At 31.9% G+C, this 16143-nt stretch overlaps 2 protein-coding genes and 1 pseudogene across 5 annotated transcripts; 2 read left to right on the top strand and 1 right to left on the bottom strand.

Annotated features, from left to right (window-relative positions):
• The first annotated feature begins 356 nt into the window (after positions 1-356).
• LOC112750659 (pentatricopeptide repeat-containing protein At4g04790, mitochondrial-like) lies at positions 357-9834 on the top strand. Of its 4 annotated transcripts, none has more exons than XM_025799467.2 (16): positions 357-480; positions 1251-1486; positions 1634-1681; positions 1820-2449; positions 2745-2924; positions 3391-3455; positions 4258-4365; positions 4785-4898; positions 5961-6056; positions 6213-6311; positions 6792-6911; positions 8378-8482; positions 8580-8744; positions 8826-8953; positions 9044-9164; positions 9403-9834. In XM_025799467.2, the coding sequence occupies exons 2-16, from the start codon at positions 1342-1344 to the stop codon at positions 9562-9564; spliced, it is 2286 nt and encodes a 761-aa protein (XP_025655252.1). In that variant the 5' UTR covers positions 357-480; positions 1251-1341; the 3' UTR covers positions 9565-9834. The 4 variants fall into 4 exon arrangements, with proteins under 4 accessions (XP_025655252.1, XP_072072861.1, XP_025655253.1 ...); XM_072216760.1 differs by having other exon boundaries at positions 362-480; positions 1820-1891; XM_025799468.3 differs by lacking the exon at positions 357-480 and having other exon boundaries at positions 1388-1486; positions 1820-1891; positions 2032-2449.
• Positions 9835-10580: 746 nt separating this feature from the next.
• Positions 10581-11519, bottom strand: LOC112750660 (protein CHLORORESPIRATORY REDUCTION 41, chloroplastic-like; annotated as a pseudogene).
• A 1241-nt stretch (positions 11520-12760) lies between these two features.
• LOC112750657 (polycomb group protein FIE1) lies at positions 12761-15997 on the top strand. The gene is made up of 13 exons (XM_025799462.3): positions 12761-13044; positions 13296-13361; positions 13522-13644; positions 13838-13918; positions 14000-14092; positions 14202-14277; positions 14446-14525; positions 14594-14665; positions 14970-15029; positions 15156-15252; positions 15412-15475; positions 15556-15615; positions 15711-15997. The coding sequence occupies exons 1-13, from the start codon at positions 12865-12867 to the stop codon at positions 15781-15783; spliced, it is 1125 nt and encodes a 374-aa protein (XP_025655247.1). The 5' UTR covers positions 12761-12864; the 3' UTR covers positions 15784-15997.
• The last annotated feature ends 146 nt before the right edge of the window (positions 15998-16143 follow it).

The following is a 16143-nucleotide window of genomic DNA, read 5'->3' as shown; positions in this document are numbered from 1 at the left end:
TACTGGCTTGTTCTTGGCTTTTTTTATCTGTTGTTAAATTTTGTTAAAGTTTCTTGATTTTGTGCTCATTACCTCATTTAGGGCTTTTTTTTTGTTGTTAATCATTGTGCTGAGCTTGTTAAAATTGGGTTAAAAACTTCGTTGCTAATGGTGGAAATTTGTATATTGTTGAATGCTGTAGGCAGAATTTGAATATCTCTGAAGTACTTGGATTATTGAATTTGAATGTCTCTGAAGTCTGAAGTAGTGATTTGTGATTTTGAATATCTCTGATTACTTGATTATTGATTTGTGTTTTGAATCTGAAATTTGTGATAATGTTTATTGAAATTTTGTACATTTTCATTGCTAAACTCTTCAACTATGGATTGTATTATATGCTGCTAGATTTGAACTCATCAAAGTTCCCTGAATTTAAGTTCTCCTTCGGAGGCACATATTCAATTACCAGTGGAATGATAAACAATCCTGCATCACTTGGTAAACATGCATATGCCTCTAGCTAATTCAATATAAATAGTGAATTTATTTATTTTTTTAATTCTTTACTAATTCTTTTGTGCTATAAGTGATTTGTACATATCATAGTAAAATAAAAAATAATATTGGTTACAATTGTTTATTGAAAATGTGCAAACTTAAGTCATGAAAGTTGTTTGTATAATGTGAGATCTCAATGAATAAGCAGCTTTGCATTGTATTCAATGATTATTTGAACTTTTAGTGTTGTCTTCTTATCTATTTTTATGCTATTAATTCATCTCTACATGTTGCTTGACTTATTCTAAAATCGATCGAAAGGCACTGTTATATCATGTCTTACCTATTTGTCAAGTATATTAGTATATTTTGTATTATGTGATTAATTCCTATATTAAGGAGATGGATTCACCATTAGTATTATAAGGTTTGTTCAATTTGTTTGATCTTTTTTAATTCTTTACATTAGGAAAGAGATGAAAGATATATTCTTGGCTGAATGACATAGTTGTTATGAGACAAAAAATAGGTTGAGTTATATTTTAGAATGTTTATTTATAATTTATTTATTATTATATTCTAAAACGATTTTTTTGGTTGAACTATCGGTTGGACCGGTTAGACCAATGAACTAATAAACCAATAACTAGAGCGGTTTGATGATCGATCCGGTTGTCTGAACCTTGATTACTATTGATAAATAATAAATTAGAGAATTTGATAGAAATTACCAAAAATTCTATTACTGCTTGATTTTGTTTTCATGTCAGTGGTGTGCTTCAAAATAGTCGCGTTCTCTTCACTGCGGCAAGAAGCACAATTTCCATTTGTCCGTGTTCGTTCAAAAGTGCTGTGAAAAAAATGCGCCATTCATATTTCTCCTACGTTAGAAATCTAACCGGATTCCGTTCACGTTCACGTTCTGCTGCATACTCTTCCTTCTTTTCGGAATTCGATGGAGATTCTACACTCGCAAGCCTCAAGCTTAAACAATCCCCTGCTTCAGGTAATTCTGCACTCTTTTGTTTTTCGGGGTGTTGTGTTTTCTGAAGCTGAATGAGCTAAATTTAGAGTTTTGTTGCGGATTTCGTTTATGGGTAGTGTTTTTCCAGTCTCAAATTTGTTTTTTGTGTTTGTGAATATTTTGGTGCAGATGATTCTTCTAATGTGGCGTTTAAGAAGATTTCTTCTATTTACTACGGTAAGTGTTTGATGAAATTCCTGGGAGAAACTGAGAATGTATGTTATCGGTTAATTGGTGTATTGTTCAAGTGCTGAGCTTGTCTTCTCTTTTTCCCTTTCCTAAAAGGTTATTTGTTGTATTGTTTCGTACTGTCAGGTGATAGTATCTCGGTGAAGAAACCCATGTCTAAGAGAAATGATAATGCAAAAGAGTCCCAAAGTCAGCCAGGTATATCATGGCTCTCAAACATATATAACAATAATTTATTGTTACAACGGAAAGGACATTCTCGCAAAAAGAAACAGAGACACTTGTTTGAATTTTCCCAAGAGAACCGTTTTAATAAGTTGGTTAGAATTTGTGCAAAGGTACTTGGGCCGGAGGCTACCATTGCATTGTTTGGTAAAGTTGGACGAGATCCAGGGATCAAAGGGTACAACGCACTGATAGAAATGTGCATAGAAAAGGCTAGGGAAAGTAGTGACGAAGACATAGTGATAGAAGAGTTGGGGAAGGTTTTCCATCTTTTTAAATTGATGGGTGAAGGAGGATTTCGGCTAGAAGAGCAATCATATCGTCCACTTCTTTTGTATACTATTGACATGTGTATGGTTGAAGAGTTTCATTTTTTCTGTGATGCTATCAAAGACCAGAATGCCAGTTTAATTACCAGACTCGGTTACTACGAAATGATGTTGTGGTTAAGAGTTAATAATGAAGAAAAGATTCAAGAAATCTGTAATCTCATTGCAGAGAATGATGGTGAAGAAATTTCTGATTTACGAGGTGGGTGCATATGCTTTTCTCCCTCATAGCATTGGTTTGTCATAATTTGTTTCATAGAAGTTGTGTTCAAACATCTAGCTTTGGATTATCCGTAGCAGATGTTGACATATGCAGTTTCATTTAATGAGACTGTGAATTTTAAGTGACATGGTCAGTGGTCAATTACTGCAGAAATGAATGTTAAGTGACAAGGTGTCGCTGCTGGTTCTGCACATCGTTGTTCAATAATGATAGAAAATTCTGTTTTTTGTAGCACCTTAAAATGGAAACTTACTTTATTCAACTTATGTTGCAGAAAATTATTTATTGGCTCTTTGTGAGAGTGAGCGGAAGAAGGAGATATTGGAGCTATTGGAAATCATAAACATAAAAAAGCTTTCATCTGTAGAATCTGTAGAAAAGATATTTCAGTCATTAGGAAGGCATCAATTGGAACCTGTTGCGGAGAACTTCCTTTTGGACTTCAAAACAAGTGGTATGATTACAATATTTATCTTCTCATCACCTATTTGGATTTTGCTAGACATCAAACAATGTTTCTGCTTGCAAAAAAGGAAAACAAATTGCATATGATATAGCTGTTGTATCTCTTGAATTATGTTACTTAAGTCTTTCGAATTTGGCTCCTCTAAAGTATAGGGGGTCAAAACTGCAGAACTATAGCCTCTTAAGTCTTTCATACATTCTGCATTTTACCCTTTATATTACACAAGATACTCTAGAGGAACAAAATCCCAAGCATTATATGTATAAATGGACATATATTAAGATTGCAGGTTTCTTTTTTCTTTGTCAATTATTAATGTACTGAATATCGGGTTTTTTTAATATAACACCAATTATCTAAGTCATATTGTGATTCTGCTGAAGAATTGAGGATTGAATTCCTCTATAAATCTTAATTGGTGTATATCTTGTACTGAGATTCTTATGCATTGCAGATTATGAAACAAATAATATTACAAACTTCATTGCAAGTTATGCTATTAGCATCCCAAATTTATCGGTAAGAAAATTCTTGCATATGTCATTGATAATTTCCTCAAGTCCATGATACCATCAAGCGCTTTCCTTCATCCATTTTTCTTTCTCTAAAAATATATCGCCAGTTTTACATTTTCATGATACTTCAGATTGCAGTGATGATAGAACTTTTATGAAAACCATTTAAATTTCTTTTAGCATACCTAAGTTATGATTTTTTTTGTCAACTTATTTTTAATTGTCAATAAAAATGGAACTCCACACAGAGGCATTTACAGGCTTTTAGCCTATTATACACTGCTATAAGTAGAATTTGTATGTTTTTGAACTAACAAAGATTATGATTGAGAGTTGATACTCACACCTCAGCTATGGTTAGAAGCCAATATGGTATTTACAATAAATCAGTAATTGTAGCTCTTCATTTACTTTGCTGGACATGGTTCTTTATCTTTTTCCTTTCATTCTTGTTAATTTTTTTATTTCATTCTAGGTTGATTTTATGCAAATTTGGTGTATGGAATAAACTTCTTCAAAGTGGCTTTTACTGTAGATTTATTTTGGAGACATTCGAGGCTGCATTTTATTTAATAATTCCCCCTTGTTCTATTTAGCAATTCCTTCGTAACTGTTGTGAGATTTTACTTCATTGTGTTTGTATATTAAACACTCCATAATTGCATGTGCATTTTTGAACACAATGATAAGGTGGTACTAGTGCTTTTTTGTGAACATTTGGCATAATAATTGTACGTTGTAGTTATTGTTATGGACTTTTATGTGTGTTTGTGTGCATTCTCATATTTATTGTTGGTATTGTGAAGGTTGAGAATGTCATTACAAAATTCAAGGATTTGCACCAAACACTTGAAGTGTCACCTTCATCCTCATCATATGAGAAGCTAATTTTACATAGCTGTACGTTGCGCGAGGTATGACCATATGATTTTTGCACTTTCTGTAAGAGGAAATTAGAAAGTCCAGAATGAAATAAAAAATAAGAAAAGTGTCAATATGTCATCTCCAAAAACACAAGCCATTGAAAGTGCACCCATCCCATATCTTTACCATTTAGAGGTTGACAAACATAGTGTGGCCATGTTACTTATCTTAAAATATATATTTTTATTTAATGGAAAGAAACATATATTCACAGAAACAAGTAAATTCTTAAGCACTTTTTTCTATTATAGTGATCACAATGACATTGCTGGTACTTTCCTCTTCTGTGATTGGCATAATTCCTCTTTTCATTATCTTATCCAATATGCAAATTCACAATAAAAGTCCATGATGTGTCAATTTCTCTCGAGTGAATTTTGGAGATTAGTGATTTTTGTTTCTAATGCAGGTGCGTGTAGCTCTTGATATTGTTGATGAAATGTGTGAAGGGGGCTTGACTTTATCAAATGAGATGTTACAGTCCATATTACAAACTTGTGAGGAAACATCTGAATATAATTTGGTATGACCCATCATCCATGTAATCACTCTCTTCTTTCTTCATTCTCTCATAATTTGTGTTTTTACATGTTCCATCGATTTTCTCCGATGGATGTAAACTTTTGATCTTTAAGCTTATTGTTTTGTTGTGTTATGTCTATATCTTTGACTTAGAAAGTTTTGATGTTACTGTAAAGTGAAGATCCAGTAAAGATCATAATAATAAGTAATTACTCTATCTTCTTCCGGTCCTGCAGTATATGTTCTTATTCAAGCTTGAAGGAAAGGTGAAATATAGCCTCTTCAGTCTTCACCATTTTATCTTAAAATTTATATTGGCATTAATTGGATTCTTTTCCTCTTGGCCATGAAGTTCTAATATCATGTCAAGGAATCAGTAGACTTAAAAGCTTAGTATATTAGGTGAAGATCCAAGAATACTTTTGTCTCTCTGCTCTATATCACAAATTTTGTCTTTCTTGCAATTGTCTAGTGCAGAGAGGTTGCTTAGAATTGACCAGCTCATCTTTTGGATGACATAGCTTGCTCTACCCGCCTTTACCTTTTGGAAAAAAACAGTGACGTAATTTTTCTTTTGTTCTCTTGCCATTAAGTAAGGATGCTTCAATTTGAAATTATTTTGCACCTCCATTCTTTTTGCATTCATCTCTTCTCATTAATTTTTCTCTTTTTTAATAAAAATGAAAGGTAAGTGATAGAAACAGGTTTGTTTGTCCCTTTTAAACTAGTTTAGCAGGTTTAGGAGTAGTGCTAGGCCTAGCTGCTGCCTATGAAATACTAGGGGTTAGTTAATTTTTAGTCAATTAGAAAATTCTGTTCAGTTTGTTAGTTCAGGAGAAGAAAATTCTCTCCAGAGTTGGTTAGACCCAACAGTGTATTTCAATAAGGGGTTGTGATTTACAATCCCTAGTTCATCAATAAAATCCCCTATTTTCTGCTAGATCTCAGTTCCTGTCAGTAAGCAATATATGTAGAGCTGGAATCAATTATTCTATAACATCTTGGATAGTTTACTGTTCTCACATGTAGTTTGTTTTATTCTTTGGTGTATTCTCAAATAAAGGTTCATCGGATCTTCTCTACAATACGCCAGTACAATCTGGAGACAAATGATAAGACATTCAGATGTATGATAGACTTGTTCTTGAAGATGAAAGACGTAAGTTGTACCCATTCATTTTCATTCTTGTGCTTATTGTTCACCAGTCTTTTACTGATTTTAGCTTCATCTTGCTAAGTATCCACTGTAGCTGTATTTTAGTGAGTTGCAGTGAAATTTAGAACGCCGTTGATGTTATTTTATTTCATAATACAGCTTGAAGGTGCATATAGAATGCTCGATGAAATGGGGGAACTGAATTTGAAACCATCAGCTAGCATGTACAATACCATAATGGCAGAATGTTTTAGAGAGGTGATGTTTCTTTAATGCCTCTGTTCTATACTTAATATGCTTTTTGTGTTTTTGCAATGAGATTGGAATGCTTTTGTTGAACCTAAAAAAATGGTTCCATTGAACCTTTGTTGTTATTTTTTCGTTTCGTCTTTTTTAAATAGTTATAGGTTATGGACATGAGTATATGACACAAATCTTTGAGCAGGGTCATTCTGACTCTTGGGCTTTGGGCAAAGAGAAATTTTACCAAACTACACTCTAGAAATCAATAGTTGCATTAAGGGATAACTCCTTGTATCTGTAAAATAGTACGGTTATCTGGGCAATCCTTTGCATACAAATGATTTCTCATGAGTTGAAATATGGCTGCTGATAATGGATATAGTTTTGACAAGTTTTGAAATGCTGAGAAGTCCTTCCAAAATGTATTTGAATCACATCTATCCTACTTCAGCATTAATGCATTCCTTTTCTCACCATTTTGCTGAAATTTTTCAGAAAAACACGAGTGATGGGGTCAGGGTCCTTGAGCACATGCAGAATGCTGATGTAATGCCTGATTCAGAGACTTTTAGCTACCTGATTAGCAACTCTGAAACTGAAGAGGATATAGTTATGGTAAGTTGGGATTTATAACATCATAATAAACCCATTTCAGTCATTTTTTGATCTTCAATTCTGTCATTCTGTGTGTGTTCAGAAGTTTCTAATATTTCTTATGTTCTTTCTTCTAATATTAACTCAGACTATAAGATTGATTGCTTCAACTTTTTTATCTAAGAAATTTACTATCTTAGTATTTCCATTGCATTATCATGAACCAACTCTTAAATTTTTCGATAGACACATGAATGCTCTTTATATGAAATATGTTTTCTAATGCATGCATCTCTTTTGGGTTTGATGTGTGAATATTGCATAGGCTTATCTTGCATTTCGCATGTATAACTTTTGTCTCCATGATTTTTTTTTTTTTTGGGGGGGGGGGGGGGGGACAATGATTTAACTCTACACGGTTTTGGTCATTTGAAGCTCTCATTATGTCACGGATCCAGAAATTTGATAGAGGAGGGGACGAAAATTAAAATATTATATAATCAAATATAATATTATATATTCATTAATATATATAATTATAATTAATATTTTTTTGATTAAAAAAATACTAATAAGTGCTTGTTATATAAAAAATTTATTTTTTATTTTGGATTCGATAAAATATAAAAATTATCTAATTTTTATTAGCTTACTTTGTTAAGTATTATTGTGACAGTATGTTATATTTTTATGCTTCATATCATAAAAAAATATACTATAAAATAATATAAATAAGTTATTCTAATAACTTTGTTATATGCATTTAAAACATATTCATGAATAAAATATATAAAATATAATTGTTTTAATGAATTTACTTAATATGTTATTAATATAATATCATGAGAAAAATAAATAAATTTTAAAATAATTTACTTTCATGTATGTACTATAAAGATTTGTTTAGTTATTATAAATGTTAAAGTATTTTTATATGATAATAGGTGTGAAAATTAAGAGAAAAAATATTTAAAAAGAGAAAAAAAGTTTAAATGTTTAAAGATTTGGAAATTTATTTAATCGAAAAGAGATTAGCAATAATATTTTTCTCAATTTAAGGATTGTTACTTGTTTTTTAGTTTAATAATTTAATTATTTATCTAAGATAATTACTTACTCTATTTTTCGAATAAAATTATATAATATATAATAACTTTATATACTTAAAGTTGTTAACTTTGTTCAAAAAAGTTGGGGGGGCCAAGGCCTATGCTCTCCCCCGGGCGCGGATCCATCCCTGATACTGTCTTCAACCATCTCCACCAACAGCTTAAGCTCTTGTGTTGAGGCACGAGTGGTTTTTATATTTTTAGCGGGGTTTAGTTTGATTTCTATGATAGAAAATAATTGCACCACAGAAAATAATCTGTTTGGATATGCCTACATCAACGGAGCTACATAAAATTAGTTTTAACTTAGGTATGCCATTTTGATAAGCTGTCTATGGATGAATGCTTACAAATGTATGTTCAACTTTATGCTTGTAGTATTATAAAGAACTGAAGGAATCTGGAATCAAACCTACAAAGCAAATTTTCATGGCCCTTATAAATGCTTATGCTGCTTGTGGACAGTTGGAGAAAGCAAAACAGGTACGGGTGCAAGCAGCATATGCTGCTGCTTGAGCTATCTATCATTTGCTTGAAAGACAAGTAACCTTTATTGTGACTAACTAATCCTCCATTGTAGGTAGTGTTAGATCCATTGATACCACAGAAGAACTTGAACCAAATCAAGTATGTGCTTGTTTCAGTTCTTGCAGCACATGGGCAACTGTCTGAAGCTATTCATTATTACGAGGAAATCAAGAAAGCTGGACATAATTTGGAGCCAAAAGATGTTATGAATCTCATTGTAAGGTTTTGAACATATTATCGGCTTTTATAAAATTTTTAACTTAATATGATTCATAATCAACGAATTCAACATCCATAGGAGAAGACTCGGTCCGATGTAGAGCTGGACAGGTTGCTTCTTCTACTTGAGGAATTAAATGATACAGATTATTGGAATGGAGCTTGCTGCAGAATCATCTTGTATTGTATTTGGAACAAGGATATAAGGTTCCATCTTTCTATTCCCACTTTATTGAAACTTTTTTTCACCAGAAATGCATTCTATAGTTTACTTATGCTCACTATATTTCGTGTCAGTTCTGCTGTCAACTTGTGTAAGCTCCTCAAGAATAAGTACCAAAGCGACGAACTGGTTACAGAAGTTCTCTGCGATAAGCACCACAGCAATGAATTGGTTATGAAAGTTCTCTTTGATAAGGTTCGCCTTTGCTTCCTTCCCGAAAAATATTCCTAATCATACTCCTATTACTATAAAATAAAGTATTAAAAACAGTAGATTTTTTTTTGTCTTGGAATCTCCAAAAAAACAACCAATGCTTCCCTTATTTAGTGTGTAGGAGGATTTTTAGGAGAATCTATTAGTAAAGTAAATCATTTATCTATCTCTATTGTGTGTCATTATTGGTTTCACAACAATTGTGTCTGTATTTGTATAGGTGTTCTCTCTCATCAACGGGTCAGAGTCGAGCCATTTGCAAGCGAGCCTTGAACTGCTTTCTGAAATCAAGGATAAGCTAGGCCTTGTGCCTCCAGAGGAATATCATGATTCTCTGCTAAGTGCTCATGCCAAAACCTCTGAATTACATAATGCTAACTGAACAAAACATTGAGCTAAACTAAGAAGGGTGAGTAGGTGAAGTACTCTTCAGTCTTCACTTGACTTCCTATTAATAGGGGCATTATATCCAAATGTGTACAAATAACTCACAAAATTTGGGGTTGAGGTGATAGATAGGTAGGTCTTTTCTAAAAGGGCTGTTCCAGAATTCAAACATCTGATATTGCAGCTAAAGTAGGCATGAAGTTGCGGTGTACTAACATTTTTCTCTCTTTTCTTTGTTAATATAATATCAGAAAAATATTAATCATACTATGTTTATTTTTGATGATGTACGTATGAGTAATTTTGAAACTTGCACTGAATATGCAAGCTGATAGGGGGGCACCTATAACAACAGTCGGATAAAGTGGAGACTGGAAACTGGAAAGTGGGCTGCATTTTGAAGAAAAGAATTGCAGTTAAAATCTTAAAAGAAAATCATTGTTCATTGTTATGATCATTTGTTACTGCGACAATGCTCAGGTGCAGTAGATTTTTATAAAAACCAAAATTTGCACAACAAATTTGGCCATCAAAATTGTTACACTCAGCTATAAAATTTTCACAATTTTTTAATCCATAGCTAAGCATGCTGTTATATTTTCCAATTGAGACTACATGTATCTTCTTCTATATAAGGCAGTTTTGTTTGAGTCAAAAACATCTACTAGGAACTAGTTTTGTTAACAGATTTTTTTCCATCCATATTATTCAAAATCGAGACTTTTGCTCAAGGGGAATTAAGTTTGTATCACTTGAATCAGATAACTAAATATATGCTAAACAAAGAAAAAGAAAAACATTTTAAGAGTGTGAAAACTATGTGTATACCTAAAGAACGATAAAATCGTAATACAGTTATGCACAAGTTTATATTAGGATCTTCAGCAGTATTTTGCTTCTTTTAAGTGCTAATATCCAGTAATCTATAGGACTCGCACCAATATATATCAGAAAATTATATTAGATGTTTTCAATGATCATCTAAAATTTAATTTGGTCCAGAGTTTAAAAAGTTTTAATTTTGTCACTTACATTTCTAAAGCATTTCAAATTTCTAAGATAAGAATATCAAATGAGTACTTCAAAAAAAAAAAAGTCAGTCAAGAATTTATCTACATCAATTTCATGTAAACCTTAATAATTACACCAACAAAATTACATTCCCATCATGATTCAAAATGAGTAAGCAACAAGAATGGCTTGCCTGCACCTAGCCTTAGCCTGTTTGAGCCTCTCATCCAATGTCTCTTCCTTCACAGAAGCCTTCACCATTGCCAAATCCATTTCCATCAGCTTCAACACTCTGAACAACTCAGTCACCATTCTCTCTTCCACTTTCCCTTCATCCATCAGTATCTCTGCCTCCTCCCTCGCCCTCTCGGCCACAATCTCCCCAGCCTTTGCTAGCAACTCCGTCGACCCGAATTCCTTCCCCATTAGCTCCTCTAGCTTCTCCAAGAAGTCAGCTATGACATAACCTATTGGCAGCTCTAAATTAATCTCTTTTGTCCTCTTCCAACCAACCTCAAAATTCGGTGGCTTGGCCTGTGATATTTCAGTTTTAGGCCTTCTTTGCCTCACTATTTCTGATCTTCTTCTCTTCTCTATGAGAAATGTCTCTGGACTGTTGACTGTGCTAGAATAGGATCTTGGGTTGGAAATTCTTCATTAGAATCATCATTGGAATAATCACTAGCTGGATAATTGGTGCTTAAGGCATTATTGTTATTATTATTAGTGATGCAGTTGATGGAGAAGTGCTTTCTTGGGTGGATTTGAATATTGGAAATCTCTATAAATGGTCTATGTGAATAGAGATGGTTTTGGTTTTGGTTCGGATGATGAGAATGAGAAGTAGGATATGATGAGAGAAACTGGAGGATTGTGGAAGCCATTGCTACTAGTTTCTTAATGCAGCAAAGTGAAATAAAGATTAAAGATAAGGCTCTTTTGGCTTTTATATCTGGTTGGTTTGGTTTCTATGATGATTTTGTTGTAGCTTTTCATTTGAGTCAGATAATACAGTTAAATTTTGTAGTCCAATAAGCATAGAGTACTATGCTAAAATATCCCATGAGGAAGGAACATTTCACTTTAAGTTCAGATTCATTGCAGTGATAACTGATAACAATAGACATGATTTACATAAAGATTAATAAATTTTCCATTAGTTGCTTTTTTGTTCCTAATTTCTTTTTATATTTTGAGTAATATCCAAATCAATTTAAAGGATAACAAATTTTAATTATTAAATTAGTCTCTAATATTTTATTTTGTTAGATAAATTAATCTTTGCATTAAATTTTGGTTAAAAATATCGACAAATGAATCATTATCATTTTAATAAAAATATAATAGTCTCTAAAAATTTTTAAAATTTTTATATCATTCTTTTTATAATAATTTGATGTGAATATTAATTTGTCTAATAAAATAAAAATTAAAATATTTGCCTAAAAATTTTTCAGAGACTAATTCTAAAAATTATTCTTATGTTTTTTACTTTTTACATTCTTTTTATCTGACTTTTATATATTTCTATCACATATATAATCATTTAATATATTTGTATTTATATAATTTATGATATAATAAATAATGTCATCTAAATCTACTATTTTATGCATATAGCGTTACTAAATTAAAGTCCAAATCTACTATTTCATGCATTAACGTTACTAAATTAGATATTTGTATAGTAAATATAGTTGGAAAATGCATGAACTAATACACTTTTAGTGTAAAAAAGAGAAGAGTTTATTGATTTAAGTAAAGCAAAAATAAAAAAATATTAATCACCTAAAAATCTCTTAAAAAATAACTTACAAGGTATATAAAACAAATTTATAAAATAGTTTCTAAATACTAAAGAAAATATAATATCTCTAAGATATGATAAGATTGTACTAAGTGGCAAAACTGAAAAAAAAAAGTCTTATGCAAAAAAATGTTAAAAGTTAAAACTAATAAAAAACATATTATTTTAAATTTAATTTTAATATACTAATAATATAAAATATTTTATTAATGTATTATATCTATTTTTTAAGATAATTAGTCATATAATTAATAAAAAAATAATTATTTTATTAATTTAATATTATTTAATTAAATATATATTAAAATTAATTTAAACTGTGCATCAAAATTAAATTTTTATTATAAATATAAAGAAATTAGAACAAAGGAAAGAAATTATAAAACAAAAGTAAAAGCTGTTAATTTTTACAGTGACGGAGAGAGGGGAAAAGAAACAAAAGAAGCGAATTTTGGTGTTTGACGTGAAGAAGAAAAAATGGCGAAGGTTTTTGGTTTGGGGAGTGAGCCAGTGGTGGGTTCACTAACTCCATCGAAGAAGAGAGATTACAGAGTCACCAACCGCCTCCAAGAGGGTAAACGCCCTCTATACGCCGTCGTTTTCAACTTCATCGATTCCCGCTACCTCAACGTTTTTGCCACTGTTGGCGGCAATAGGGTTTTCTTCTCGCACTCTCTATCTTCTACTCTTTTTTTTCGTTTAATTGTTATTTTCTAAAAGAAAAAATTTGAATCAGCGGTTCAAGATTAAGACTAGGTCTTTTAACTTGTATTCTTGTCATTGCTGTTAGATTCTGTAAAATTTTGTAACTTTTCACTTTGTTATACTAATTATGGTTGAAACCATAGCTTGAGCTTATTATCTTAATCTTCATTTTGTTTATTCATTTATTTATTTATTTTGTGCAGATTACGGTTTATCAGTGTCTTGAAGGAGGAGTTATTGCTGTTTTGCAATCTTATGTTGATGAGGATGTAAGTCCAACACTGTTTTTTTTCCTGACATTTTATTATTTGTTTTGAAGAATTTAATTGTGTTTCAGCTTTGAGGTTTGTTTTTTAAAAATTAAATTTTAAGGAAGTTTGAAATTGTTATTGGAAAAATGCTTCAAATTTCATCTGTTATGTTGACCAGAAGGATGAATCCTTTTACACAGTGAGCTGGGCAAGCAATGTTGATGGTGCCCCATTTCTGGTGGCTGGAGGAATCAATGGCGTAATCCGAGTCATAGATACTGGTTCTGAGAGGATATACAAGGTATACCACACCTTTCAAGGGTTGGTTTATTCTTTTTTACATACAATAGACCAAAATAATGATGGTTGTTTGATTTTATATTTAGTGTTAGTTGTTAGTTCACAGTTATGTAGGAAGCATTGGGATGCTGAATGTCTTGAAAATGATTTCTTTTATTCATATGATTCTTGACGCAGTGCTGTTTTTTCATTAGAGCTTTGTTGGGCATGGAGACTCCATAAACGAAATCAGGACCCAAGCATTGAAGTCATCGCTTGTGATCTCTGCAAGCAAAGTGAGTAGCTTTCTTTTGTATGAAATTTTGATGGTAAGAGTAATGGTTTCCTTTCAACCATTAACATCTAAATTTGATTAGGATGAATCTGTCCGGTTATGGAATGTTCATACTGGAATATGCATTCTGATATTTGCCGGGGCTGGAGGGCATCGTAATGAAGTTTTGAGTGTTGTAAGTGCATTCATATCTATGCAATGTATTTCTCTATACTTTCTTGCTTAATTAGTAGTTCTCTATCTTAATTCTTTATTGTAGTTCTTTATCTTTTTGCTTTTTATAGGACTTTCATCCATCAGATATATACAAAATTGCTAGCTGTGGCATGGATAATACTGTAAAGATATGGTCGATGAAGGGTAAGAATATATTTTCATGCCATTATTTTATTAAACCTGGTTATATACGATCTGTGTAAAACAATCTCTCATCTATTCTTGTCAGCAAAACAGAATGGTGTGTACCAATTGTAATTAAATATTATTGTCTTTCTCATTTAAGTGATCCCGGCTTTTATTCTGGTGCAGAGTTCTGGACCTACGTGGAAAAGTCATTCACATGGACAGATCTTCCATCTAAGTTTCCCACAAAATATGTGCAGTTTCCTGTAAGTAAAATTTTATTTGTAGAAGTACATACATATATGAGATCTTTTCTAATAGTAATTCTTTTCAGGTATTCAACGCTTCAGTTCATTCAAATTATGTCGACTGTAATAGGTGGCTGGGTGATTTTATCCTTTCAAAGGTGACACACTTTCCAGAGTTATTCTACTTCCCTGTGGCAACCAATGGTTGCATTTTGGCTTCCTTCACATGTTATAAAATGATCTTTGAGAAACCAAATACTAGTAAAAGAAAATGTTCAACGGTATTTCTGAAACTCCTTACCAAATCCTAGAAAACTTGGTATTCAACTGAACCACACTGCTCAAGAGTTTTATAATATTCTTCGAACTCAACTACATTTCATATTAACTAATATTATTCCCTTTATATTACATAAATTTATCTGCCGATTCTGAAATTAATGGATTATATTGCATTTCCAGAGTGTTGACAATGAAATTGTCTTGTGGGAGCCTAAAGTGAAGGACCAAACTCCAGGAGAGGTTTGTTAGAATTATTATCTTGTTTTATTTCATTTTAATTTAGACTTTTCTTTTTTAAATTTCAGTAATTATTTGCAGATACAGTTTCAATTTTTTAAGTTGAAAGCATTTGTGTTTGTTGTTTAGGGTGTAGTTGACATTCTCCAGAAATACCCTGTTCCTGAGTGTGATATCTGGTTCATCAAGTTTTCTTGTGATTTCCATTACAATCAAGCTGCAATAGGTAATAACTAACTGCAATTTCTTCTTAAGTCGTATTTTGTTTTCTTCTTGTAACTGTGTATTACACAATTTGTTCATTGTGGTTTGCTGCCACTTCGTCTTTTGATACAACATCTGCTACATTTTATTTACAATTTTCATTTCCTTTTGGCTTTGCCAGGTAACAGGGAAGGGAAGATTTTTGTTTGGGAATTGCAGTCAAGTCCGCCGGTTCTTATCGCAAGGTTTGTTTATCATGTTATAATGATGAGACATGTTTTTATCTTAGAAAGTTTTTTTATGCTCAATTCATCACCTTTTCCAGGTTGTCGCATCCTCAATCTAAATCTCCAATCCGGCAAACTGCCGTGTCTTTTGATGGAAGGTAAATGCCATATTCTTATGTTGCTCTTTTGATGGAAGGTATTATCTTCTTCCCTATGTTTCTTTTCTCAAGCAGTTCCTTCTGTTATGCTGCAGTATTATTTTGAGTTGCTGTGAGGACGGCACGATATGGCGCTGGGACGATGTTACAAACGTGCCACCAGCTTAGGCTTAGCTTAGCCTCCATGACTGGTTTGGCCAGTCGTTGGAAAATAATTATTTTAGGAACATTGTTATTATTTGTATTCTATTTATTTTATTATTGAAATAGTTTGGTAAGTATTGAATGCTGTTTCAAAAAATGCAAGAAATGTTTCAAATATTAGGTTGACCATATGAATCAAATGATATTAAGTATTTTATTATGAATTGTCCTTTAATAACTCCTCTTATTATTCTTCTTTGCTGTGCACTACACACCTGGTTGTTGTAAGTTTGTAACTGTGGTATCTATTAGCATTGAACATCGTTAAAAAATTGTGTATATAACGTTCAAATCTGGAATTTTCTCCTGCCTCATTAAACTGCC

This window comes from Arachis hypogaea, chromosome 15 (genome assembly GCF_003086295.3).
Source record: "Arachis hypogaea cultivar Tifrunner chromosome 15, arahy.Tifrunner.gnm2.J5K5, whole genome shotgun sequence".
Lineage (NCBI taxonomy): Eukaryota > Viridiplantae > Streptophyta > Magnoliopsida > Fabales > Fabaceae > Arachis > Arachis hypogaea.
This window is presented reverse-complemented; position numbering and strand designations above follow the sequence as displayed.

Bases quoted from the DNA above. Each gene is read 5' to 3' on its own strand.
- LOC112750659 (XM_025799467.2), top strand. From the start codon at position 1,342: ATGCGCCATTCATATTTCTCCTACGTTAGAAATCTAACCGGATTCCGT. The intron at 6,912-8,377 runs GTAAGTTGGGAT...TTATGCTTGTAG, and splicing joins CTGAAGAGGATATAGTTATG to TATTATAAAGAACTGAAGGA. The intron at 9,165-9,402 runs GTTCGCCTTTGC...GTATTTGTATAG, and splicing joins TGAAAGTTCTCTTTGATAAG to GTGTTCTCTCTCATCAACGG.
- LOC112750657 (XM_025799462.3), top strand. From the start codon at position 12,865: ATGGCGAAGGTTTTTGGTTTGGGGAGTGAGCCAGTGGTGGGTTCACTA. The intron at 13,045-13,295 runs GTTTTCTTCTCG...TATTTTGTGCAG, and splicing joins CCACTGTTGGCGGCAATAGG to ATTACGGTTTATCAGTGTCT. The intron at 14,666-14,969 runs GTGACACACTTT...TTGCATTTCCAG, and splicing joins GTGATTTTATCCTTTCAAAG to AGTGTTGACAATGAAATTGT.